At 42.8% G+C, this 23,139-nt stretch overlaps 4 protein-coding genes across 7 annotated transcripts; 2 read left to right on the top strand and 2 right to left on the bottom strand.

Moving 5' to 3' along the window:
• Positions 1-497: 497 nt before the first annotated feature.
• hps4 (HPS4 biogenesis of lysosomal organelles complex 3 subunit 2) lies at positions 498-4,787 on the top strand. The gene is made up of 12 exons (XM_028414285.1): positions 498-887; positions 1,023-1,113; positions 1,189-1,332; positions 1,408-1,515; positions 1,596-1,712; positions 2,069-2,163; positions 2,240-2,312; positions 2,434-2,543; positions 2,616-3,219; positions 3,301-3,427; positions 3,702-3,813; positions 4,100-4,787. The coding sequence occupies exons 1-12, from the start codon at positions 868-870 to the stop codon at positions 4,269-4,271; spliced, it is 1,773 nt and encodes a 590-aa protein (XP_028270086.1). The 5' UTR covers positions 498-867; the 3' UTR covers positions 4,272-4,787.
• Positions 4,788-5,513: 726 nt separating this feature from the next.
• LOC114441083 (uncharacterized) lies at positions 5,514-6,874 on the top strand. Its single transcript, XM_028413851.1, has 3 exons — positions 5,514-5,784; positions 6,267-6,411; positions 6,526-6,874. Exons 1-3 carry the CDS (start codon positions 5,514-5,516, stop codon positions 6,872-6,874), a joined length of 765 nt encoding a protein of 254 aa, XP_028269652.1.
• A 392-nt stretch (positions 6,875-7,266) lies between these two features.
• Positions 7,267-13,984, bottom strand: mlec (malectin). The gene is made up of 6 exons (XM_028414973.1): positions 13,735-13,984; positions 13,100-13,320; positions 12,485-12,663; positions 12,054-12,230; positions 10,989-11,046; positions 7,267-10,873 (listed from the first exon to the last, which is right to left on the bottom strand). The coding sequence occupies exons 2-6, from the start codon at positions 13,299-13,301 to the stop codon at positions 10,629-10,631; spliced, it is 861 nt and encodes a 286-aa protein (XP_028270774.1). The 5' UTR covers positions 13,302-13,320; positions 13,735-13,984; the 3' UTR covers positions 7,267-10,628.
• Positions 13,985-15,335: 1,351 nt separating this feature from the next.
• Positions 15,336-22,940, bottom strand: cabp1a (calcium binding protein 1a). 4 transcript variants are annotated; one of them, XM_028414115.1, is made up of 8 exons: positions 22,042-22,940; positions 18,870-19,046; positions 17,274-17,304; positions 17,029-17,172; positions 16,827-16,936; positions 16,645-16,719; positions 16,447-16,519; positions 15,336-16,368 (listed from the first exon to the last, which is right to left on the bottom strand). In XM_028414115.1, the coding sequence occupies exons 1-8, from the start codon at positions 22,777-22,779 to the stop codon at positions 16,343-16,345; spliced, it is 1,374 nt and encodes a 457-aa protein (XP_028269916.1). In that variant the 5' UTR covers positions 22,780-22,940; the 3' UTR covers positions 15,336-16,342. The 4 variants fall into 4 exon arrangements, with proteins under 4 accessions (XP_028269916.1, XP_028269918.1, XP_028269917.1 ...); XM_028414117.1 differs by lacking the exon at positions 22,042-22,940 and adding an exon at positions 19,797-19,995; XM_028414116.1 differs by lacking the exon at positions 18,870-19,046.
• Positions 22,941-23,139: the final 199 nt, after the last annotated feature.

The raw sequence follows: 23,139 nt of genomic DNA, 5'->3' as shown, positions 1-23,139 counted from the left end.
TTAATGGTTACGAGTGGATCTAAGACCTAAACTTAAACCCTGACCTCTGAATAAGCGCAGCGAGTCTGCAGATGAGTCTCCTGTGCAGCAGGCTCCGGTTTGGTGAATGCAGCCATTGGCTGATAGAGCTGGGCGCGTTCACGGGAAGCTCATAAAGCCACTCTTAATCGAGCACCGAGAAATAGCTTGTGTCACAGCTTCATAGGGAAATCAGCGCTCAACCCCCAGCTGCGAGTAGGATCATTCTTTTGTCATTTTATAGCTGGCAGCAGCTTCCTTCTATCTATTTATTGTCCGTTTTAAGTTAAAAAAATATTATTATATTAACTTTATTATCATTGATGACCACGATACTAAACTGTGAACAAACACTGTTCTTTAGCTAAAATACTACTTTTTCAGTTAAGAGTTCATTTTTATTATTATTTTAATCTTTATTTAAAACACTAGCCTACAAGATGTTACAGTATAACACACTGAGTCTAGAATGGAGCTTTTAAAACTCTTAAGTCTTTAGAAACGTGTCTGAATGGCGCACTATAGTTTGTCCCAGTGAGCTTGCCGTACTTTCACATGACTTCCACTGCGTGTGACTGACCTGCATTCCTCAAGTGGCACTACAACTATTGTCAGAGTGATTCATCCATATTGTGGCGAGTAGAATATAAACAGTAGTCTGAAAACACGGCCGTGGTGGGGTACGTGTGGAAGGAGCCTTCTGTGGCGGACAGCTGACGGTCTGCGGTGTGTGTGGGCGGTTTTGTGAGACCTGAGGCGGACTGGATACTAAAATAATTTAGTTCTACTTACTGGTCCGAGTGTAACTTAAGTCTGCTGGAGAGGAAATACATGGATACATGATAACTGATGGCCGAGCTGATGGCCAGGTAAGAAATAACCATGAGATCAGATCCTTGGTTGTTTGAACATACACAAATGTTTGTATGTCAATTAACTTTTATATGTAGCTTTCACTGCAACATCATACATGTGGCTTTTCTGAGTCCTGCTTGTTTTCACAGGTGTAGCTATTTCTTCCTCTATGATGGATCCAAGGTCAGAGGAGAGGGTGATGCTACTCGAGAGGGGATCTGCTACTTCTATCCTGAAGAGGTGTGCCTGTCACAGAGTAGTAATCCATCCATAGCTTGTGTGCATGCTCATCCTATATGTTTGTGTCTCTGTCAGACCCCTCTAGATAAGCAGGAGCTGCTCTGCGGCCAGCTGGCCGGCGTGGGCCGCTGTGTCTCTGAGCTGTCCTCCTCCCCTGTGCGTGTAATCAGACTGCATCACAACAAGTTTGCCATTCGTATGCGAGATGATTTCCTTTGGGTGAGTGGGCTGACGCAGCATTTTATTTATTCTTGATACATGGCAGTTAATCTAAGTGTGTGTTTGTCCTGCCAGGCTCTGGGCTGCCCTGTGGAAGTCTCAATTGTCAGAGTGTGTGAGCTCCTGGACCAGCTTATAAACCTCTATTGTTTCTACAACGGCTCTGTCCGCCAGAGCTACCAGGTGTCTGAATGGTTCTATTGAGGCCATATACTATGTTGTGTTTCTGCATTTTCTCATTTGAATTTTGCTTTACGCTGCAGCTCAGCAGTCAGGAAGCCCTGGCTGCTCGATGGGCGAGGTACCTCTCACATCTCCAGTCAGGATCCTCAGAGCTTTATCACGTCTTCAGCTGCTTGAGGACCATTGACTCAACTAATGTATGTACATAATGTTGTCAAAGTTCTGCTTTTAAGTGGCTTCTCTTATTCTGCTGCATCACATCATGATATTCAGACAGGACATGACTATGTCACAATGCCCTGGGGTGCTGTGTGAAGAGTTAATTATGTCTCGGCAAACACTCACAGGCACATATCTGCATGTGTGTCGTGCTGACTATAAATAATGCACTGTACAAAACCGGCTATTGTTACTGCATTTTAAACAATGGATGACATAAACAAGTAATTATATAAATATGAGGGCGTCTGTGTTGAACTAAGTTCTTTAATGTATATTTAAATGTTTTATGTAACTCTAAATAATGCTGTAATGTAACACTTATTTTCCTCAGGTTGACCCACTTCTTCTGCTCAAAGCAGCCCTCATTCTTCAGGCTTGTCAGCGCTGCCCTCTAGTGCTCGCAGGGTGTATTCTTTTCAGAGGGAGGTGAGTTGATGTTTTAACGATATACTCTCACAGAATGTTTTGTTGGAAACTGACTTTTTGTGTCTTTTGTCCAAAGAGTTGTTAGCACACAGATGTCTCCAGAGGTCACAATGAAGGTCATGGTTCATGAAAGTGACACATACACCAAGGTAGGTCCAAAGGTTTGACCTATGAGTTCACAGCAGTAATAGGGGGTGCATGCCACTCACACTATACCCATATAAACCCAAAGTTGGAACACATGTTAAAAATATGTTGATGTGTGCTCAGAGGCCCAATGGACAGAACACATGCAGCTCAGTTGGCAGTGCTGTCAGCTCTACCTCTGTGTTCCTGACCCTGTCTGAGCTGCAGGACCTGCAGTCCGCTCCTGTCTTCAGGTACTGTCTTCTCTCCAAAGATTCAGTTACTATATATATGTGACAATAATGACTTTTCAAATGATTTTTTAGTTCCTATTCTACCCCCCACAAAGAAGCACCCCCAAAGAAGACCAGGCTGTCAAGGACGCTGTCTGACACACCCTCCACTGAGTCAGAGCCATCTGATCCATGTTCCCCCCAGTCACCTCAAAAGGTGTCCTTTAGCCCTCACTTGTCAGACGTGTTCAGCCCAGTTCCATCACACAGCACTCCTGGCCCCTCACCACAGTCTCTCAGGTCTCCTTGTCCAAATGGGAAGTGCTCTCATGAAGCCGAGGAGGAAGAGTCCTTTTATCACAGTTTTCACAACAGTGATGTTGGAAGCAGACAGAAACACAGCTCAGGGTTAGATGACAGCTCCCATCTAAATGGAGGAGATGGAGATGCAGCCTGCGGGACTGTGTTTGCAGATAAGATGGTGGAGGGAGACAGTAGAGTCTGTTGTGGGAGTGCTGTGGGCCATGGGGCAGAGATGAGAGATGCCCCTCCTCCTTCTCTCTCTGGTGGTTTCAGTAAGGTGGAGGAGAATCCACTGATCCCCATGACGCTGTACATACACCGGGTTAAAGGCTTGGTGTTGGCTTTACTGGTGGAGCCTCACTTCTTAAAAGACACAGTTTCTATGGAGGAGGTGGTAAGTTAAAAAACGTTTTTCCCCAGGACTCCAGTGGAATCATAATACTGTCAATACTAACATTTGCTGTGGTTTTCATAGTATCACAGCAGCTTGGCGTCACTTAATGGACTAGAGGCCCATCTGAGGAGCATCTCCCCCGGGCTCCAAGTTCCTCCAGGTCCCTATGTCTTTGCCCATTTTGACTGCATTCAGAGCACGCTGACAAGTAAGACCCCCATAATACTCAAGTGTAGACCTCTGTGTTCGCTCTGGTGCTTCCTCTATTTGCTCTGCATTGATTTCATATCTGATATTTCTGTCTTTTGCCGTTTTTCACTTCTCTCTTTTCTGCTAGAGTGAGTTTAAGCTCTGACAACTACCAAGGGAACTTGTCTTAGCATGAGCTAACTGCTAATTAGTAAGACTGTGATCAGCATTCCTTTGTGCAGCAGGCATGCCTGTGTAGGTTAATGTGCCTCTGTTATTGTGTGTCTCTGCAGCCAACCTGTCTGGCCGACCAGGGGGAGCCCCGGAGCATCCTTTTGTCCGAGCCACATCACTTCTCCACTCGCATTTCTGTAACACTGAAACTCTGCAGGAGGCTATTATCAGGTCAGCACGGCAGTGACTAGGTGATGGTGGTGGTGGTTGGGGGGGATTTGTTATTCCTCTCATGTAGAAGTTGGGGGGTGGGGGATGTATTCGTCACTTTATCATTGCACGTGTCCTAACTGTTCTTCTTTTAACTTGCATAGATCACATACCAACAGCTCACATTTACTGGCAAATAAAACCCCTTTCTATTGTTGCTATTATTGCTCTTTATTCTGCTATTCTCTGTTGCACCTCATCACTTTAGATGCTTGAAATGTAAATGTGTGTAACTTGTTCACCACAGGAGTGCCGGCGCTGCTGTGTATGGGACCCGCAGTGTGGCCCAGGAGACTTACTTCCAGCAGCACGGGGGATCGTTGAGGAACTCCGGCATCCCTAACCACCAGGACAGTGCTTTTTCCCTGCCCAGCAAGGCCCGACACAGACTGCTGAAACACGGGGTTAACCTGCTCTGACGGATCGGCATCAGGATGCCTGCTCTGGAGGACTTTGTATTTTTAAAAAAAATAACACAAAGACAACAACAACTGATGTAAGTAACCTTGAAGCTACATTTAAATCAGTATGTTATTAAAAGCTTTTGTATCAGCTGCTGTTTACTTGAGCCCACAGATGATTGTATGATTTCATACTGCCGTAAATCATTTGTTTAAGGATGGTTGTTAAAGTTGCTTGTGTTTACTGTGAGTTTTATTTAGATTATCTGGGTACAGTTTTAGTTGTTGTGCTAAAGAAATAAGCATTTGTATCTAGATGAACAATGTTAAGCACATGTTTATGCATATATTCCTACATTTATTGATACTGTCCAATGCATTTAATATTCCTCTTGCTTGTATTTGTATTTTTTTGCATTTTAAGACTAAAGTCACTGTAAATCATTGTCTCACTTCTGCATAGAATAAATCCTCTTTGTGCTACAGGTTAGATTATAGTGGGGAAATACTGGTATACATTAAAAGAATACATGAGATAATCAGTGTGAGCTACTTTAGTAAATTCTTCTTTACAGCCACAGGGGATGCTTGACCTTCTTAGGGCCAGCAGCAGCCTGCCTATGACCCTTCAATCTTTCCAACATGCTTTCCACCTTTAGGCTTAATGCCACCTTTCAAAATGCCCCAAGCCTACGTGTGCAAAGCCCATTGAAATCACAAGCTTGTAAAATGTTATTCGTGAATCAATGCTACATGTGTTGTAAATAAGATCGTTCTTGATGATCCATACATGGGTAATTAGAGTCATTAGCTAAGTAGGCTGGCTGAATTTGAATGGCCGGGAACGCTCTTTGGGGCGCCTCATTATGCAGGCGCGTTAAAAGAAAGCAGCGGGGGTCAAATGGGTGGTTAGGGGCACGGACAAAAAGAGGGGCAGGGTCTGTGGGGACGACCAGGATTCAAATTCTAAGTGGTAAGTTGTCCCTATTGTCAGTGTGCTATATAGCACGAAGGTAAAGGTCGTTGGATGTAAAGTTTGGGGGAGTTGGCACCGGAGAAGCTGCCTGTTGTTCGTCAGGAAAAGCCAGGATCAAAGATTTCAGCATGGCCACCTCACACTGCCTTTGGATTGCTTTATTTCTACTTACACTGACGACAAGTGACACTGGAGTATTTGGTCGCGCGGTGGACACAGTGGGATTTCTGTCACAGTCTCCAAAATCTGTAGCTGAATCCTCGGGACCGACTTTACGCGCGGACATGTGGAAGCGGTGGAGACGCGGGATCTCGGAGACGCACCGGGAGCGGTGCGCAGAGCTGGAGGTGCCTTGGCTGGAAAACACAAGGAAAGCTCCAGGAGATAACGGAACGCTTTTACAGCTCCGTGTTCGACCTCTTTCTCCGGGAGCCTCGCGGGGTTTGGTTTTCCCTGGGAAATCTCTTTTCAGCTTTGTTCGACGGGTTTATCGCTGCTGTCAAGAAGGAGTGAACTGCAGGAGCGTCAAAGGGATCCAAGGCCGCTTGAGAGGAGGTAAGATAAAGTTATCAAATATAAATACAGATGCACTTTGTGTGGCTGCGTTTTGGACCAGAGGAGGGCCCCTGCACCCGTGCAGAGCGCATCCACGTGGTTATTTTAATACATACATGTGGGAATGTCTTTAAATACGAGGGATGTGGATGGATTCACAGCCACCATTCAGAAGGCCTCAGCAACACCCACCTCTAATATTGGTGAAATAAAGCTATTATTTGACATAAGTAGATCGTTCAGCAGGGGGAGACAGGTTGGGGGATGTCTTGATTAATGCAGCTGTATTGAAGAATGCGTTCTCTGCATATATAATCCCCTCTCCAAGAGTCCTTGAGGTGTCCTGCTGACAGATTAACAAGGTGTTAGGACTGAAAACATCACTTCTGTGGTGGAGATCCTACTCTGATCCTGGGATTTATTATGCAACACGAAGTACTGCACTGACAGACTTCTAACCTCCTCTTCTTCCTCTTCACCAGATGCAGATGTGGAGTTTGTCTTCACCAAAGAGATTTTATTGTTGACAGTTATGAGAGCTGAGCTTCACCTTCAGCTTTCTAATCCACAACATCTGGACATCCACCCCGTGCTTCCATCCATGTCAAAGCACAGCCTTCCTACCAGGTTTGTTTTACACATTCATTCTTTATCAACATAAAAACGTATTTAAACAGTCAACTGATGGCCCAGAGGAGTCTCAGCCTGGTTTGTAACACATGTGCCTCTTGCCTCCTTTAGGTACAGTCTGGGGTCACGGGGTGACACAGTTGAGCTGAGAGTGGACCTGCTGTTCCTTTTCCGTAGCCTGCAGGAGGTGGTGGGTGGTGCCGGACGAGGTCCCAGCTTAGCAAACATGCGGCGGGTGCCGTTTTTCTCCAAGGAGGATCTACCGGGTGAAAAGTCCTCTTTAAGGAGTCTGCAACAGGACGCAGGCAGTGATGTGTGGGGGGATGGGGCTGCTAATGCACTGCCTGATTTGGACCTGGGCCTGATTCTGGGCTGCAGTCAGGATGGATCCGGGGTGCCCTGTGAGGCTGGCGGTGTTCACCTCTCTCATACACCTTTCATGACTCTATACTACAGATGAAGGAAGATTTGAGTACATGGAAAGTAAAAAAAAAGGACACATCTACCTCAAGAAATGATGCACTTTACTGTCAGACTTATTAATTTATGAATGTCTTGCTATCTATATATGGAGTATGTAAACTGTAAATATGGCCTAGTATAATTTTATTCTTTGGTTATTAAAAACTCAGTGTAACTCTGGCTCATGAAGAAGTGTGTGTGGCCTCCTCAGTTATTACTGCTTTGTTCAGCTGTGCTCTTCATTCAGATTTAGGATATGTGTTTCTATTTAAAGGTGCTTTCACAGATGGTGGGAAATGGTGGAAAAGGGCAACACCTGGACAAACAAAGGGCTCGTACATGTGCTCAACTCAACACAGGGACGTTAGTCCAGAGAAAACAGCAACACAGTATGATAAAATAGCACATTTATTAAAAAGAGACAGCATTTATCAGCATTTCCCATTTTGCAGATATATGCCACATCTGAGTCAGAAGATCAGGGGTGTTTCAGATTTGACCAACACATTCCTATCTATAAGGTATCACACACTCACTGTCTCACACATTCACTCGGCATGATCGGCTGCACAGATGCTGTTCGTAGATGCGGTTCACTTCCTGGATGGCAGACGTGGTGGTTGATGTTCTGCTGTTGTAATTTGTCTCAGTTTAAATTCATCTCACATTTTCAGTTGTGTTGAGGAAGGAAAAAAAAGGAGCAACATGCTGAAAATAAATGTACACTAATTACAGAGCAATTTTAAAGTAAGGATAGGGCGTCATAGCGGGGTGCCGACACATTTTGATGACAAGTTTATTCATGGCTTTACCAGGTGAAAATAAAGGATGATGGAATTATAGAACCTTCGGTGTCACGTTATGACACAGTTTAAGAATTTGAATGGAATGACTGTAATTCTTTGGTTCTCATGTGGAAAAAAAAGAAAAACAGCAGATCTTCATTCCACTTCATTCAGTTGTGAGACATACTGACAATAAAAAGGAGGTCGATACAAAGTTTTGACACACTTGTATCATAAGCCTTTTTGTGTTTGACTGGCTTTGCTCCTAGAGGCCTTGACAACAGGGTTAAGATGTATTAATTCTACCGACAGGCATCCCTCACTCCTACAAAGAGCTGTTTGTGTGGAATGAAAATCTAGTCACGTGTTGAAAAGAAAAAAGAGGCTATTTTTAATATAAGCCAACAAAAGAGTGACCTCAAGGCGAATGATGATAAAGCACAATGTATTCAATAATTCAAGGCAACAAAGACAAACACACAAAAATTACATTTTTTTTTTAAAATACATGAGGCAGTGCAAAATGTCACACCAATAAAATATCTTGTTTTACAAACTCAAAATAAAACAGATCCTGAGGAAATAATTCAAACAAATCCAACTGTATTATAAAATATCTCCAGGTCAGCCCCGCTCTGATTTAAATTATATATAATAGAATGGAAGATCCCATTTTTTCAGACATACTCTAAATTATTTGACCGTCTGACAGTCAGTTCATGTGACTGCTTGTTAATTTTTTTACACTCTGTACCAACAACAACCATTCCTCCCCAGAAGAAAGGCCACAAAGTCTTCCTCACAAAAAAAACAAAACCCTAACACCTCAGCTACAACACAAAACTGATGAGAACAAAACTCTTGCCACACAATAAGAAGTGTGATCTTGTACCTTATATACACACGCAACTGTAGACTTGCAGAGGAACAGAACGTGGTGACTTTGGTGCTGAGTAAATGAACTTTTTGCATGTTTTCAGAGGAAAGAAAGGTGCTTGTCTTAAACATGAGTTGAACTTAAAAAGGGAAGAAAAGAAAAATACCCAAGAACTGTCCGCGACTGTCTGAATAGAATATATTCTTGCACTAACTTCTTGCCCACCATCAATCCAAATGGGAAGGAGAATTAAGGAGTGAGGAAGAAACCACCCGACACCTGAATTATTCATTGTTTTTCAAGTACTGCTTATGGCAACAGCAATACTGGTGAAGGAAAAGAGGAGTGGAGAGGAGGGGCATGTAAGACGCATTAGTGAAACAGGCAAAGTTACAAAATCAACCTTGAAGTAGAGCTAAGCACTTGAGGGAGGTAACTAGATACATAAATAGGAAGGCTCACAACAAGTCCACGAAAACCAAAGAACAAAGCAGCTTTTCAGTCTGCACGGAGAGCTAAAAAAACATCATTGTCCAAAAGCTGAGACTTATCAGACTCTAATAACAGGTACAAAAAAGGCTCAAAGATTACATTTTGTCCTCTGGTTGCTCAGTCAGCTCAAGGACCCCAACATGTAGCTTAATTGCGAAGAAACTTTGCACAGAATCAACAAAAAGGGTTACAGGCCATATTAGAACGTTTTAAGACAACAAATGAAAAGGCTGAATGTGGAGAACTGGATGAACAGCTGATGTCAAACATCTGGTAAACATTTGTTTTACACTTGTGCTTTGCCACCTCTTACTGCAGGTGGATGAACTTGTAACACACAGAGCGCCTTGAGAGGATGTATGAAAACGATTTCATGGCACATCAGACTCGACACTAATTTATGACACGAATGTATGGAGGAAACGCTCTAGACTTTAAGCGTATTGATATCCTACTTGAGAGCTGATTTAAAGAGATCTCTGTCAAATTAAAAAGGCCAACACGTTCTATTCTCAAATAACATAAAAAAAGACATTCTTTGGTGAAACAAAAAGGCAGGCATGCAGAATGAATGGACTGAAAAAGGCAAAGGTCACAGAAAATACAGTGATGGTAATGATCCTGACGCACTGAAGCTTGAAGCACTTCACAACATGAACTTTGCCTCTCACTAAATACAACTGTGCTGTTCCTTACTGAAAGAAACTGTTGTTTCAATAAGTGTGACTTATAAACCCCCTATGTGATGAGAACACTCACTATGGCTCTGAATCTCTATCCGATGCATTAGCACACAGATGAACCTAAATTTATAAAAAGGCAAGGTGATTTAGACAGCGACGGAGCCTACAACCTACAGAGGCAATTCCCTCCATCTTTCCACATTGTATGGCAAGTAGATGATCGCAATTCAACAAAAGGACTAATTAGAATGGAAAGGACACAAAAACTCCCCAAGTCGAGAAAAACAGAAGCTTTTCAAAGGGCAGCTGTGTTTCGGTAACGCATCTGACTTCTATTCTATTTGACCGATTTCTAAGCAGCACCATTTACAATTTGAAGGTAACATATCTGACCAGATACTGAGCAGGAGTGTTAAACAGAGTGTGCTTTCGTGCTACACCCAGTAAAAAAACAACGCTTTGAGTTTACAAAATAGGCCCGGACCAATCACTCCTGAGCATCCCTTAGCTGCGGAAATGTGGTTTCAACCCATGAAGACCGGCGTATGCAAATCCGGCCCAGCCTCTGAGTGGAAATGACTAACATTGTTCAAACGGGTCAGCAAAGGTGGATGCAAAACACATTCACAAAAAAAGCACGCGGCACAGACTTCCCACATCTCCTTTTCTTCACCAATAGTACAATTCGACAGCAGCGTCTGCTTCATCTTGCAGTGGCTTTCCAAAAAAGGTAGTCACTTTTTTTTCGTCCTCCGTCTTCCTAATTTTCTCCAAACCCTTCCTCCTGTGTGTATGCTTTCACCGGTGCTGCTGTTGCCACCTGGAACCCCCTCCCCTCTTCTTCTCCCCCCACTCTCTCTGTCCATTGTCCCACACCCGTCTTAGCCTCTTGATGTCTCCTCCACTAGTTTCAGCTCACAGCCGGCAGAGGCAGAACAGCGTGGGGATGAAGACCCCAAATGCAACAAAGATGGGAAACATTAGGCTGCTGTTGTCAGCTGCATATGGGTTTGGTGTTCGCGGGCCTGACTGGACCCTGTACTTGGAACCTGCTGGGACCTTTTTCTTGACACCATCCTCGCCTCCTTCACTCTCCTCTTCTTCCTCCTCCTCCTCCTCATGCTTCTCCAAGCCAGGGTGAGGCTGAAGTTTTGGTACATCTGTCAATTAAGAACGGACAAGATTAGAAAAGTGTCTACAGATACAGCACTACAGCAACCACAATTTACACACTGTTCCTTTTTCCTGTAAAAATGCTGTAATCTTAGAACTCACCTTCTAGTGTTCCCTTCATTACATAGAGAGCGCAGACCTTGGGGTTGTCATAATAACCCTGGAAATAAGAGCAGATCAGTTAAAGTGTGGTCGCCAGTGTCAAACAAAACCAAAAAAGGAGAGGAACATGTGTTCAGTGGTTAGTGTGCTTGTGTCTTAGTTTGACACACAAGTTGACTCAAAACACCATAAATGCCTTCTTAGTTGTTTTTGTCTAAATTTATCTCACTGCATGATGAAAAGATTAGCCCAGGTGGATGTGAGCTGAATAAATAACATCATGCTATAATTTAATTTACAGAGAAGCCATTGTATCCCACTGTTACAGAGAGGAAATGTGAAAAGAAAGAGGTCAGAGCAGACATTTTTGTAGCATGCCACCTTGTAATTTTAGCCTACAGTTTTATGTTCTACAAACCTATTACTGGGCCACTAGCTTTCAGAGCCGGAGCTTGGAACGCATACTAATAGTGTTTGTAGAAAAAAAAGGTTTTCTTATGGCCTGCAGGTACCTGATCAATATGTGCGAGCAGCTCCTACATGTCCAGAACAGAATCTTTGACTGAATGATGTGATCAGATACTTTTAATTTAGTTACACTTCAACACCTTTAATATCAAGGATCTGATGTTACTCCGGCTATTTTCAAACACCGGTACTGTAACAGACGACTCAGTTTTGATCCGGCTGACGAGCCTATGCTCACAGGATCCTGACAGGTTTGCATATCAGTCAATAAAAAGTCAAGCACTGAATCAATAAAAGTATCTCTGTATGCTGAGCTGATGAAACACACAGGCAGCAGCAACAACGTCTCAGGGGACATTAACGTTGTCAAACTTAAATGAAAGATCAAAGTTTTGCTCATTGTATGGAATGTAAAATTCATCTTTAGCACACATAGTTCATGTGTCATTTTTAATGGAAAGTCAAGCTATTATCAGATATTAACAAGAGCAACTGAATAATGGCCAAACAGCATAGCATTTGATAGACTTATTTCAATCAGGGAGTTCACTATGTAAGTCCCTTTCCTAGTCAAAAAAAACATGAAACATAACTCACTTTTACAAACTCCACAGTGAGCTTGCTGTTGAAAGTGGACACCTCTCCCTGCACGCTCAGCTTGCCTCGTCTAATGAAGAAGGGCACGATCTCATCATGAGCCGTACTGTGACCCACTCGATCAAAGATATCCAGGTCCTTCACCACTACGTGACCATTTAGACGCACATCAAACACCTAGGAAAACATATTCCCAAATCAGCATTGATCAGATGTAAGCACGGACATTAAGACAAGTCACTGAGTACTGTAGTGACACTATTTTCAAGGCAAAATGTACATTATAAACATATTTCTGTAATAGATAGGAGCTAAAAAAAACTGAACGCACAATACTGAGCCACAAAAATGTATGTTCCCATTCAAACTGTGCAGAACGTAAAACTATATTTAAAAGTAACATAAAATGCATGATTTGTTCATCATCATACCTTTTGTTGTGACTGAGCAAAGTAAACTTCTGCAAACTTCATAACTAGTATATAGTCTCCTTCCTCACGAATGGGAACATCATATCCAAAAGTATCTTCATTATAGCGCTCTGTCTGGTACAGAATCTGGTCTTCTGGACTGGAGCGCAGTATTGGCAGACGCACTCCATAGTCAGATGCTACAAAGGAGAACAGCATCAGTACACACTCTGTTCACATGACCTCAGAGCAGCAGCACAGGAAGAAAATGTGTAACTGCTCACCCCATGACATTTTTACTGCATTCAATTGTATACAGCGCGCTTCTGTTTAAAGAAACCACATTGTGTTCCCTCCAATATGCACCTCTGCCTCAGCAATGGAGCCAGGAATAACTCTCTGCATTACCTGCTTCCTCTACATGTGGAGAGGGGCGGGGCTGTAGTCCTCTATGCTGACTCCTCATTAGTTTGGACTCAGTTGCGGAAGCAGGACCGTGCAGAGATTTCTGCAGTAAACGCCAGTTAATCTGACACCTTATACCTCATAATGTCACTCGCACCAGCGTCGGAGGTGCAGCTTCAAAGAATGAAATACCTGCACCAATGTGAGCAGTTTGTATTAGCGTCGACCCACCTTTACCAATTTTGCCCTCCAATGGGTCCTTTTTGAACTGAATGCCGTGAACGTCTGCGTGCGAGTCGCCTCCGGCATTTACAGCCCATATAACCCGTTCAGCGAGGTTAGGGCCCCCGCCGTCCGCCCAGCTCTGCTCGGACAGCAGCGACAGCACCGCTGCCACCAGTCCGGCAACAAGCTGCACCGTGACCCGCTGCATTGCCTCACACAGCCCGGCCCTAGACAGACAGACATGCGGCATAAATGTAGAGGATAGGTCGAAGCAGCCCTTCCACATGTAACATTAACCACACAAGGTTAGCTAGCGTAAGGAGCTAGCCAGCTTGTCTTGATGACATGAAACATGATATCTGTAAGTTAGCCAGCATGCTAACATTAACACCGGCAGTAGTAGCATATGCTCACAAGCACACTGATCCGGAAAAAATGACAATGGAAATACAACTACCGTGCCTTTGAAAATGAATGACAAACCATGCCTGTACTCATTGTACTAATAATAATTTATTACGAAAGATTATTAGAAATTAGTAACGAGTATCGTTTATTTCTTAGGATAGCCAACCTACCTGTCTAACCAGAAATACTTGGTCAATGAGAGCCCGGCTAACGTTAATGCAAATGTCTCTTACCTTCCACTTCCACAAAAATCTTCAGCCTGTTCTTTGCCAACGTGTTAGCGTTTCTCTGCTGACGCAGTCTCACCGGATGCCTGTAATCTGAAAGATAACTTTATTGTGTGCAAATATTCTTAGTCGCTGCTGGCCACAGCCTTATACACTGACTTTCATTCAATGTGTGCATCTAAATGAGCATTTGCTCTGCTGCTAGCTACAGCGGCTGCCTGCCAGTTAGGAGGCGGAGCAGCGCCACCTAACCTTCCACTTCCTGTTCTCAATGAGTGACAGACGCTTTGTCCAATCACAGCCTCCTGTTAGGACTTCCTGGACGTCTGAACACATTTCATAGCGCAGGCCAATCACATCCTCCTCTTCTTCAACAGGATCCACACGATCCAGGGCTTTAACGATCCAAACTTTATTATAAGCCACTTTTAATCTAAACACAAATGACTAAATTACTAAAACCTTGCACAATCATTTGTGTTGCCAGAACTATTCTATTAGTGTTCGAAATATTCTACAAACCTGTTCTAAAGGCATTTTTTGTGTTAATCATTTACTTATTGCTGTTTCAGATGATTTAATCAGCAGTCTTTCCGAAGTCTGGAGGAGGATGGATCATTTTTAAGACCATTAAATTGAAAAGGTACAAGTACTGCTCACAGTGCTAAACAAAATCAAAACCGATATATTCAGTATGTCTAACACTTATTCAAAGCACGGGAACTTCACTCACTGCAGTATATTTGTTAACACGTCTTCTTTAAGAAAACGCCACGCCCCTGTGTTTCCGGTTTGGTACAGTCCACGTGTTGTCCAATCACGAGAGTCCAGCACAACACGCACGGTGCATTTGAGTACTGACCAGAAAGGATCAGAAGAGAATGAATGAAGATAGTTGCTATGGCAACAGCGACACCAATTAAGGGCAGGTGTTTGTTTGATTGCTTTGTACTTTAAAATTAAGCCTTACCGATTTGCTGAAGTTGGTGCCGTCGGTTTATTTACACTACAATACATAATAATTGTACAAAGTACATTTGTGCACAGCTTGTTGCTGCCACACTATGCTGTTTCTCCAGGGTTAAAGTGGCAGTGTGTGTGTGTCTGTGTGTGTTGCTGTTCCACTTCCAATGTAGTGTTAATATCATTGTGATGATATACATGAAAAATGATAGCTGTACGTAACATTTCAAAGAGAAAAGCAACGATTTATCAAACAACATTGTTATGCTTATGATTTAACTGATTTGCAGGAAAGCAAATCATAATCAAAGCTAAGTTAGACACACAGGGACACTGCTCAGTCACAGACTGTCACTGCTGCAGCCTTACTGCAGGTAAAACATGCCCATCTGCAGTCTTACCACTGACATGTATAAATAATAGATAGTATGAGGGGGTTTGTCCTCAAGACATGCAGTGACAGCACTCTGTGCCACACTAATATGCTTAAAAAATGTAACACTAGACTTCATAAACCCAAATGGGCAAAAAGTTGTTAATGTATGTTTTCTTATAAAGTCTGAATATCAAAACAGAAAAAAAACATTTTTCATCAAATGTGTAAACACCTTTAATTTTTCTACAATTAACTTGGCAATTATTATCTTACTTTGTTAGACAAAAAAATGTAAATGTGCATACTGAATGTAATAATTGTCTCTCTTTGGCATGCATCAACAGTTGTTTAACGACAGAGATGTGTGGAACATCACCACACAGTACAATCATAATGACATCAACATACAATACGACATAAACACAGCCACTGTTAATACAGTTCACATATGTCATGTCATGTAATCTCAGGGAGGGTGAAATGATTTTGAATAACAGCCTGAAGTGATGGACATTCTGACCTGTCAGACTGAAATTAGGGATTATGCAGCAGAAGGCTAGTGTCAGTCAGTACATTGGTTGCCTGGTTTTACACTGTTCCATCGAGCTGTATATATTATGGTGTAGTTCCAGCTGCCCTTGATCCATAATAGTGTATAACATATGTGAAAAGCATTACATTTCTCTCTAATACTGGTGATCTTATTCCTCAGACTGGACTGGCACAGCGGACATCACAGATGCTCACACAGTTACAATACAATATGTGATATTGCCACATGTTTCCTTGGTGGAACTCACAAAGGTAGTCCCACATACAATTTCTATTTCGACACATGCTGTGTGGAAACGTAGTGATATATTCACACACTGATCTTTTACATCTTTTCTACAGACATTCAGTCTCTCATTCCTAACGTTACATCAGAGGCGACATTAACACTAACACCGTGTACAGGACGAGACAAGACACCAGTAATCTATCCACACAGGAAGTCATTTAGTGAGAATTAAAGTGCAAAAAAAAACATCAATAAGATAATCATCAGCTAGGCTACAGCAAATTCCGCCTCAGTTAAACTGAAGACTTTTCAGGAAGAACACTTATTGATTGAACGTGTGAGGTGACTCCTCGCTTCATGACATTCAAGAAGGTTTAATTCCAGTGTCATTCAGATTGGGATGGCTCAGTAAACTGTAGCATGTCCCATGTTTTACTTGGTCTAGTGTAAGTAAGGACATGGCTTCACATTCAGGACCGATCATTTTCATGACCTTAGCGAGACATCATTCGTACAAACTCTGCAAGACAGGAAGGAGGAGGGTGAACATCGCAACACCGATTTATGTTAAACAAGCAGTTTATGGAAGCTCTTTCACCTTCAAAGTCAACAAGTCCGTCACCATTCAAGTCCACATCTCTTAGAATATCTTCTACTTCCTTTAGACCTACCTGGAACAGAAAAAAAACCAAACAGATTGGCAGTGGAGTGAGTGTGTATCTGCACACACACAGTTGTTATAAGCTGTTTGCTTCTTTGTTTTCTTTCTGTTTTCTCACTCGGATCCAAATCTTACTTGTTGGCCTAACAGCTTCCTCATTGCATCTCGGAGCTCAGATGTGCTGATAGCACCATCTCCATTAGTGTCGAACTGAGAATAATAATCACAGAAACAACATTAACAACAAAAAAAAGTAAACAGTAGGAATTGCACAATTAGGACCAATGATATATAAATGTGAGTCAAGACTTTCTTACCTCCCTAAATGCATCTTTTAATTCCTTAATTCCAATCATATCAGCTGTTTCAGCAAGGAGTTTTGGGCCCATCAACTCAACAAAATCCTCAAAATCGACATGACCCCCCACTTCAGAAAAAAGAGATTTTACTTTAATACACACAAAAAGAACAAAAAAGTCATGCATGATATATGAATATATGTGTCAGCCGTGTGCTTACGGTTCATGTTTATCTGTTGGCTCAGTTCTATGAGCTCCATTTCTGTGGGCATGTATCCCATGGTCCTCATACAGTTTCCTAGATCTTTACAGCTGATGAAACCGTCCTTGTCTTTGTCGAATTCTTTAAAAGCATCTCTCAGCTCTGTTACAGCAATAATAATGAACATGTTATTAGTAACTGTTGTGATTTTAAAACACCATTCAGCAAAGAATGAAGCAGCAAACATTAGGAAAAACTCTTACCATCCATCTCTTCTGGCCGTAGCTCTCTGTCCTATAGAGAGAAAACATTTCATGACAAAAGTGATTCATCAAACACACACCACTGTGACTCGAGTGATGCACAAATCTAAATCTCCATAACAATCCTGAAGCCTTCCTGTGAATCTCAACAGAGGCCTATCAATAAACCATGATAATAGCAGACAGAAACTATATCCAAAATCATGACTATAAAACTTCCCACTAAAGGCAGATCCCTATCCAGCATAACTGGGAACCATTAACCTGGAGTTCACAGAAGAATGCAGCTGTTTCTATTTTTTCAAGCGCTCGCTTACAATAAACGCAACCTTTAAAGGGCAGAGAGAGAAGCAGACATATCCCAGAGCCTTCAGGGGTTAACAGCAGGAGTAGAGAGAAGTCTAAACACAATACGGAGCTCTGACATCAGAACTGAAGAACTATCTGACCGGAACCATTGAAAACACATGAGATGAGGCACATGAGTCCAAACAACAAGCTAACCCAGCACAGCCATCCTCAGCTCTGACCATTTCACACTAGGCTACAGTCAGCTTTCCTTAGCCTAGCACAAAGACTTGGAAAAGAAGGAAAACCTGACTATAATCTCATACATCTGCATATGAATATGAAGAATGTGTAGTTTTCGATCCCATCTGTATTTTCCACTTACGTCAGTATCCAGGTTCGTGTCTTATTTTGATTATGATCATATCCAGGATATGTTGTTTACATGGACCATGAGTACACATACACAAACAAGTTTCTGATTATCTGAGTTGTTCAGGTTCCTGGAACCTGGATAAGGTGTTTACATACAAACATACTGAGGGATAATGTGTTTACGTGCATAGATTAGAACCAGTATACAGTCAAAAGTCATTTACCGTTAAAAGCATGCATCATTGTCACCAGAGATTAAACCTTTAGCCTGCCTGGTTGGCCTGGCTGGTGTAAAGATAACAAAATGTAGCTACACCACCTCCAAACACCCCATTAAAATCACAATATAGTTCTAAAATACACCCGATTGTGCTACTTGGACATGTCTTCAGCGATGACCCCAGGGTATTTCAGGTCTAAAAGATAGAGTTGTTTTTAGCTAATGGATGAAACAAAGAGGCCGTAATAGTTAATAATGAAGCTTTAGCGGCTCTTTTTTTGTTTGGCCCTCTTTTCCAGTCTTTGCACTGTATTGGCCTATTTCTAGATCTATCTTTTTTTAGGGGCAAGGAAAAGTGCAGTATCAATCTTCCTGTCATATAACTCAGGGAGGGAAATCCCAGAATATCACAATAATATTTTGTCTGATAATCCTCCAGAGCAACAAGGTAAAGATGCACCCTGTTTAACCCTTAAGGATCAGCAATGGATGATCCACTGTCATACATGTAAGGACTGTTACTTGATTTGTGTGCAGTGCATTTATTATTTGTGGACTTCAAGTTCAGTCATTTGTAACCCCTGTGTGGTCCCTACTAAGAGCTGACAATCAAACTATTAATGATGATGGAAAACTGGATCTCTACCAGCTACTGTTTAAACCCCGCTTGTTGAGAGTAGTTAATAAAAGTGTGTTTGTCTGGACTTACGTACAGCCTGCCTGCACTTTGCCATGCCTTTGACACAGGTTTGTCCCAGTATGTTGCTCACAAGAACGCAGTTTTGTGTCATGGAAACAATGGAGTCTTGATAAGGCCCAAGATACCCTGACTGGCCCATCTCCTCACAGGACAGCACCACTCTGAGTCTCCTCTCAGCATCGTGGAGCATCTTTCCAGATGGAGGGGGAGTGCAGAGACAGAGCAGAATGGAATAAACACACAAGCTGAGATTATATAAGAAGGTCCACGTTAAATTTAGTTATTCTTTCAAAAGGCCAGGAAATGTATTTCTGTGCTTAATTTGCTAACTCCAAACAGTTAGATATATGTGTGTCTGTGTGTGTGAGTGAAACAATGCTGAAAATATGAAAACATGGCAGAAAGGTAAATGCATCTATAAAACAGCATGTTGCCAACTTTCCACTCATCGCTCATAACAGTTTACTTGCCACATTGTACCGACTGGCACCTCATGCCTATACACTGTCACAGGAACAGTAAACAGAAGCAGAGGAAGGGCGAGCTAAGGCAGCAGGGAACAGGCTACATGTGCTATGATGATAAAAAAGACATTATCCTTTGAGGACAATGGAAACATTCTGTTTTTGCAAGAACCCTAAAATCATTTGATCTAACATGTTTTTAACACCATTCTCCAGAAACAAACAGCAGAGGGTCATTCCAATACAAACCATAAATCTTTAAGTGCCCATGCATGCTCATGTTGACTGTTATCTTAAAAGTTTAAATCTTTCCCCTTTTTTCTGCAGTGGGACGATCTGGATGTTTAAAAAATAAAATCGAACTAAACTATGGCAAGTTATAAACAAAAAGTTTAACCACCTGTTTTCATATGTTTCGAACTCAATCTGTCAAACAAATGAGGACAAACAGTGCGACACGCTGCAGCCTGTCTTACCGTTCTCAGAGGCCGGTCTAAGCAGTTTCCCATACCAAAGGAGAAAAAAGGCACCAAAGAGGACCATGAGGACTTTTTCTCCGTCAAGTTCGCAGTTTGGGATTTGACAGGAGTGCAAACTCTGGTTTCAGCAAGACCCATGAAGACAAGGGTGCTAAACCTGTGCCTATACAGCTGAATGAAGAAAACACCCTGTCCTACACTGTCTGGAGTAAATGAATGTAGGAATAGTAACAGCAATGACATAGGGTAGGAGTAAGAGAGAGAGAGAGAGAGAGAGAAAGTGAGGGTGAGAAACTAAATGAGAGAAGGAAGTGGACCATGAAAGGAAACAGAATTATGCCTATTAAAGGAAATGAGGCGTTTGAGAGATGTTTCACACAACTGTCACACTGACCAGACCTTATAAACACCGAGGACACCTTCAGCACACATTCACCAAACAATAAACAGGAGAATGGGACACCAAGTTTCCATCCTGTTTAAATGTACAGCTGACAAATAACCTTTTACGTCAGGGTCACACACATGTTGTGAGGTGCTCGTTCTTTTAGACAACAAAAATCTGGATCATGCAAGTTTCAAAGAACATTGTGTGATGACCCATTTCCAGCCCTGCTGTGCTCCTCACCTGCACAAGTGCTGCAATAATATGCCAGTTTGCAACCTTGAGACAGCATTTGAATAGATATGTCACACTTTGTATTTTCTGCACGTGCCTTTGTTTTTTCCTGCTTTACACCCCCACATCTCTCCTGCGCTCTCTCTTTCACACACACACACACATCCTCTGCCCTCTACAGGCAAACACAAGGTCACACTGACCTACAGCAGCCACATGGCACCAAGACAATACACACAATAACTGTGAGAGGCAGGGATGCTGTCAGTCCATGTGTTTTCGTGAAATTCTTATCTTATATATTTGCAGAGAAATACTGTAGAATTAGGAATTTTATCTGAAGAGACGGTTAATAAGGATGATGGTTTTTTGATGGCCATCTGCTCAGTTGTTGTACCTGCAGCTCGATTTACTTTGACTATATTCAGACAGAATGCCATAGGCAGTGTGTGTGTGTGTTTGTGTATCTGAAACCATGTGTTGCATTTCAGCCCCTCTCCATCCACAGCTGTCTCATCAAAGACTTTCTTCAGGTCACGCTAATGTTTTCAGAGAACAGCTCACTGGACTGACTCAGAGGTTATTTGTAGAAATTGCTTTTATGCTATGATCTCTGTCTTCCCATACTGAGCCTAGTTTACAGCCGAGAGCTTCGATCACCTTTTGATTCATTGTGACTAAAATAAAAGCACAATACGTGACACAAGGACACAACCTCAATAAATGGCACATTCATTTGAACAGAAAGGAGCATTTTCAGTGCTGGAGTCCAAATGATGCAAAAATCACACTCCCTGAAAAGCTGAACTATTTTGTATAAATAGATTTGAGTCTCAAAATAGAGTCTCCGTCAGAACATTCAGAACATCAGCGTGATTTCTTTCAAGCACAACAACCGCTGCAGTCTTCCTGTTTGAAAGATAACATGAATACACAGTATATAAATATCTCTGCCTTTGACCAAACACACATTAGCACATCAGAGATTATGTTCCTGGAACATTTTATTTGCCTCAACAGCACATCCACTTCAATAAGAAAGAGCTGCCTGATTGAGAAAGTCTGTAGGAGGCTGTTTTTTTTTTTTTTTTACAAATTACATAAGAAATGAATGCGTAGAATAAGCTTTCTTTTTTTTTTACCCCCCCCATAGTCTGTCATAATGATAGTGTTTGCACACAGCATCACAGAGCATATTAAGGACAGTGTTTGCAGACAGCAACACAGAGCACATTAGGGTGTATTGATTGTAGATGGGACAACAGTGAAACCACAGTTAACCGCTTCATATCTGTTTTGCAGAAATATCACTTAACACAGAGGATTTTTTTAAAAAAGTCTAATGAACTGTGGATGGTGTGTAACCTACAAATATTTAATTATTTACATTTTTAATGAAAATAAATCCTCCAGAACACATTCTATTAATTAGATTTGTTATAATTTAGTATTATTGTCACAGCTTGTCAGATCTGTTTAGTCCACACACCATCCATCCATCTACTGAACTCGCTTTGTCCTGTGGTAAAGGGTCACGTTCAGTTCACACACCAGATCTTTCCAAATGTATTTATTTATTTATTGTATAGTTTTATATGTATGTTCCTTATTTCGGGTCCTTACCTGCCCAAACAGTGAATTGAGGATGGTGCGTAAATTGATATCTGATGCAAACGAAGCAGCGCTGGACCTCCGAGAGCGACGGGAGGACCTGCTGGATAGCGGGACTATGGAGCAGGAGGACGGGGATGGACTGATGACCTGACCGCCGCTATTGGCCAAACTGACCCCCTTATGGTCCCTGGGTTCACAAAGGGGAGCTCTGTCGTCGGTGCTGTCCGACAGAGAGGGCACCCTGGGGACCCTCTCGTGGGTGTGCGTGTGACAGCGACGGGGATGCTCAGGTTCAGGTGGTCCTGCTGCAGGCGGACGGTCTTCTCGGTTGTGTTTCCTGCGGTGGTGGTGACGGTGTGTGGGTTTGGATGTCCTGCAGCGCTCCCTCACACCTCGGCCTGCCTCGCCGTTTGGCTCCGGTGGAACGGGAACTTGGCTGTGAGCAGCATGTGACTTGCACTTGCTCCGTGTGGCTGCATTATTACTACTGTCCTGGCTGATGAGGGAGGGATGGCACAGGGGTCTCCGGGCACTGATGTCGCACTCGGCCGACCAGAAGGACTCCTGGGTTTTGCTGCTGCTCTGAAGGGTCGTAGGACGGTGGTGATGCTGGTGCTGATGCTGATGGTGATGCTGACTTCTCCGGCTCTCTGCTGTGTGTTCAGGGAGGTGTGTCGGTCTCTTCGCCGCCGAGGATGATTTCAGTAAGGAGGTTGTGGAATCAGATTTGGGAAAGGAGGCGCTCATTGCGGCGGATCTGGTCTAGTCTGTCTCGGCGGGTTGTTCGTCGACATCATTTGCCGTCTCCTCTCCATTGTCGACACATATTCTCCAGCAGTGCCTGCCCGCGTTAAGTTGAGCTACATTTCACCACCTGATTTCTGTGCGGCAGCGCGGCCGGAGCGCGCACATGCAGCGGAACAGAGGGGCACACACGTCGCTGCGGAGCGCGTCACCTTTTCATTGATGTGAATATTGGTCTCTGGCATCACGGCAGTGACGTGGGTGTGGACGACAGTAGGTCTGGAAACTTTTCCATGACAAGGTGTAGATAACAAAAAGGACCATAACAGATAGGTGTGGACACAAACATCCCCAAACCCTGCC

Source organism: Parambassis ranga, chromosome 9, assembly GCF_900634625.1.
Source record: "Parambassis ranga chromosome 9, fParRan2.1, whole genome shotgun sequence".
Lineage (NCBI taxonomy): Eukaryota > Metazoa > Chordata > Actinopteri > Ambassidae > Parambassis > Parambassis ranga.
The sequence above is the reverse complement of the archived record's forward strand: the minus strand, read 5'-3'. Positions and strand labels throughout refer to the sequence as shown.

Excerpts from the sequence above, each read along its gene's own strand:
- hps4 (XM_028414285.1), top strand. The coding sequence starts at position 868 with ATGGCCGAGCTGATGGCCAG. Across the intron at positions 1,114-1,188 it reads GCTACTTCTATCCTGAAGAG|ACCCCTCTAGATAAGCAGGA; the intron begins GTGTGCCTGTCA and ends TGTCTCTGTCAG. Across the intron at positions 1,713-2,068 it reads GGACCATTGACTCAACTAAT|GTTGACCCACTTCTTCTGCT; the intron begins GTATGTACATAA and ends TATTTTCCTCAG.
- LOC114441083 (XM_028413851.1), top strand. The coding sequence starts at position 5,514 with ATGTGGAAGCGGTGGAGACGCGGGATCTCGGAGACGCACCGGGAGCGG. Across the intron at positions 5,785-6,266 it reads CCAAGGCCGCTTGAGAGGAG|ATGCAGATGTGGAGTTTGTC; the intron begins GTAAGATAAAGT and ends CCTCTTCACCAG. Across the intron at positions 6,412-6,525 it reads AAGCACAGCCTTCCTACCAG|GTACAGTCTGGGGTCACGGG; the intron begins GTTTGTTTTACA and ends TGCCTCCTTTAG.
- mlec (XM_028414973.1), bottom strand. The coding sequence starts at position 13,301 with ATGCAGCGGGTCACGGTGCAGCTTGTTGCCGGACTGGTGGCAGCGGTG. Across the intron at positions 12,231-12,484 it reads TTGCTCAGTCACAACAAAAG|GTGTTTGATGTGCGTCTAAA; the intron begins GTATGATGATGA and ends ATGTTTTCCTAG. Across the intron at positions 10,874-10,988 it reads AATGAAGGGAACACTAGAAG|ATGTACCAAAACTTCAGCCT; the intron begins GTGAGTTCTAAG and ends CTTAATTGACAG.
- cabp1a (XM_028414115.1), bottom strand. The coding sequence starts at position 22,779 with ATGAGCGCCTCCTTTCCCAAATCTGATTCCACAACCTCCTTACTGAAA. Across the intron at positions 17,305-18,869 it reads TGGCAAAGTGCAGGCAGGCT|GACAGAGAGCTACGGCCAGA; the intron begins GTACGTAAGTCC and ends TTCTCTCTATAG. Across the intron at positions 16,937-17,028 it reads CCAACAGATAAACATGAACC|TGGGGGGTCATGTCGATTTT; the intron begins GTAAGCACACGG and ends TTTTTTCTGAAG.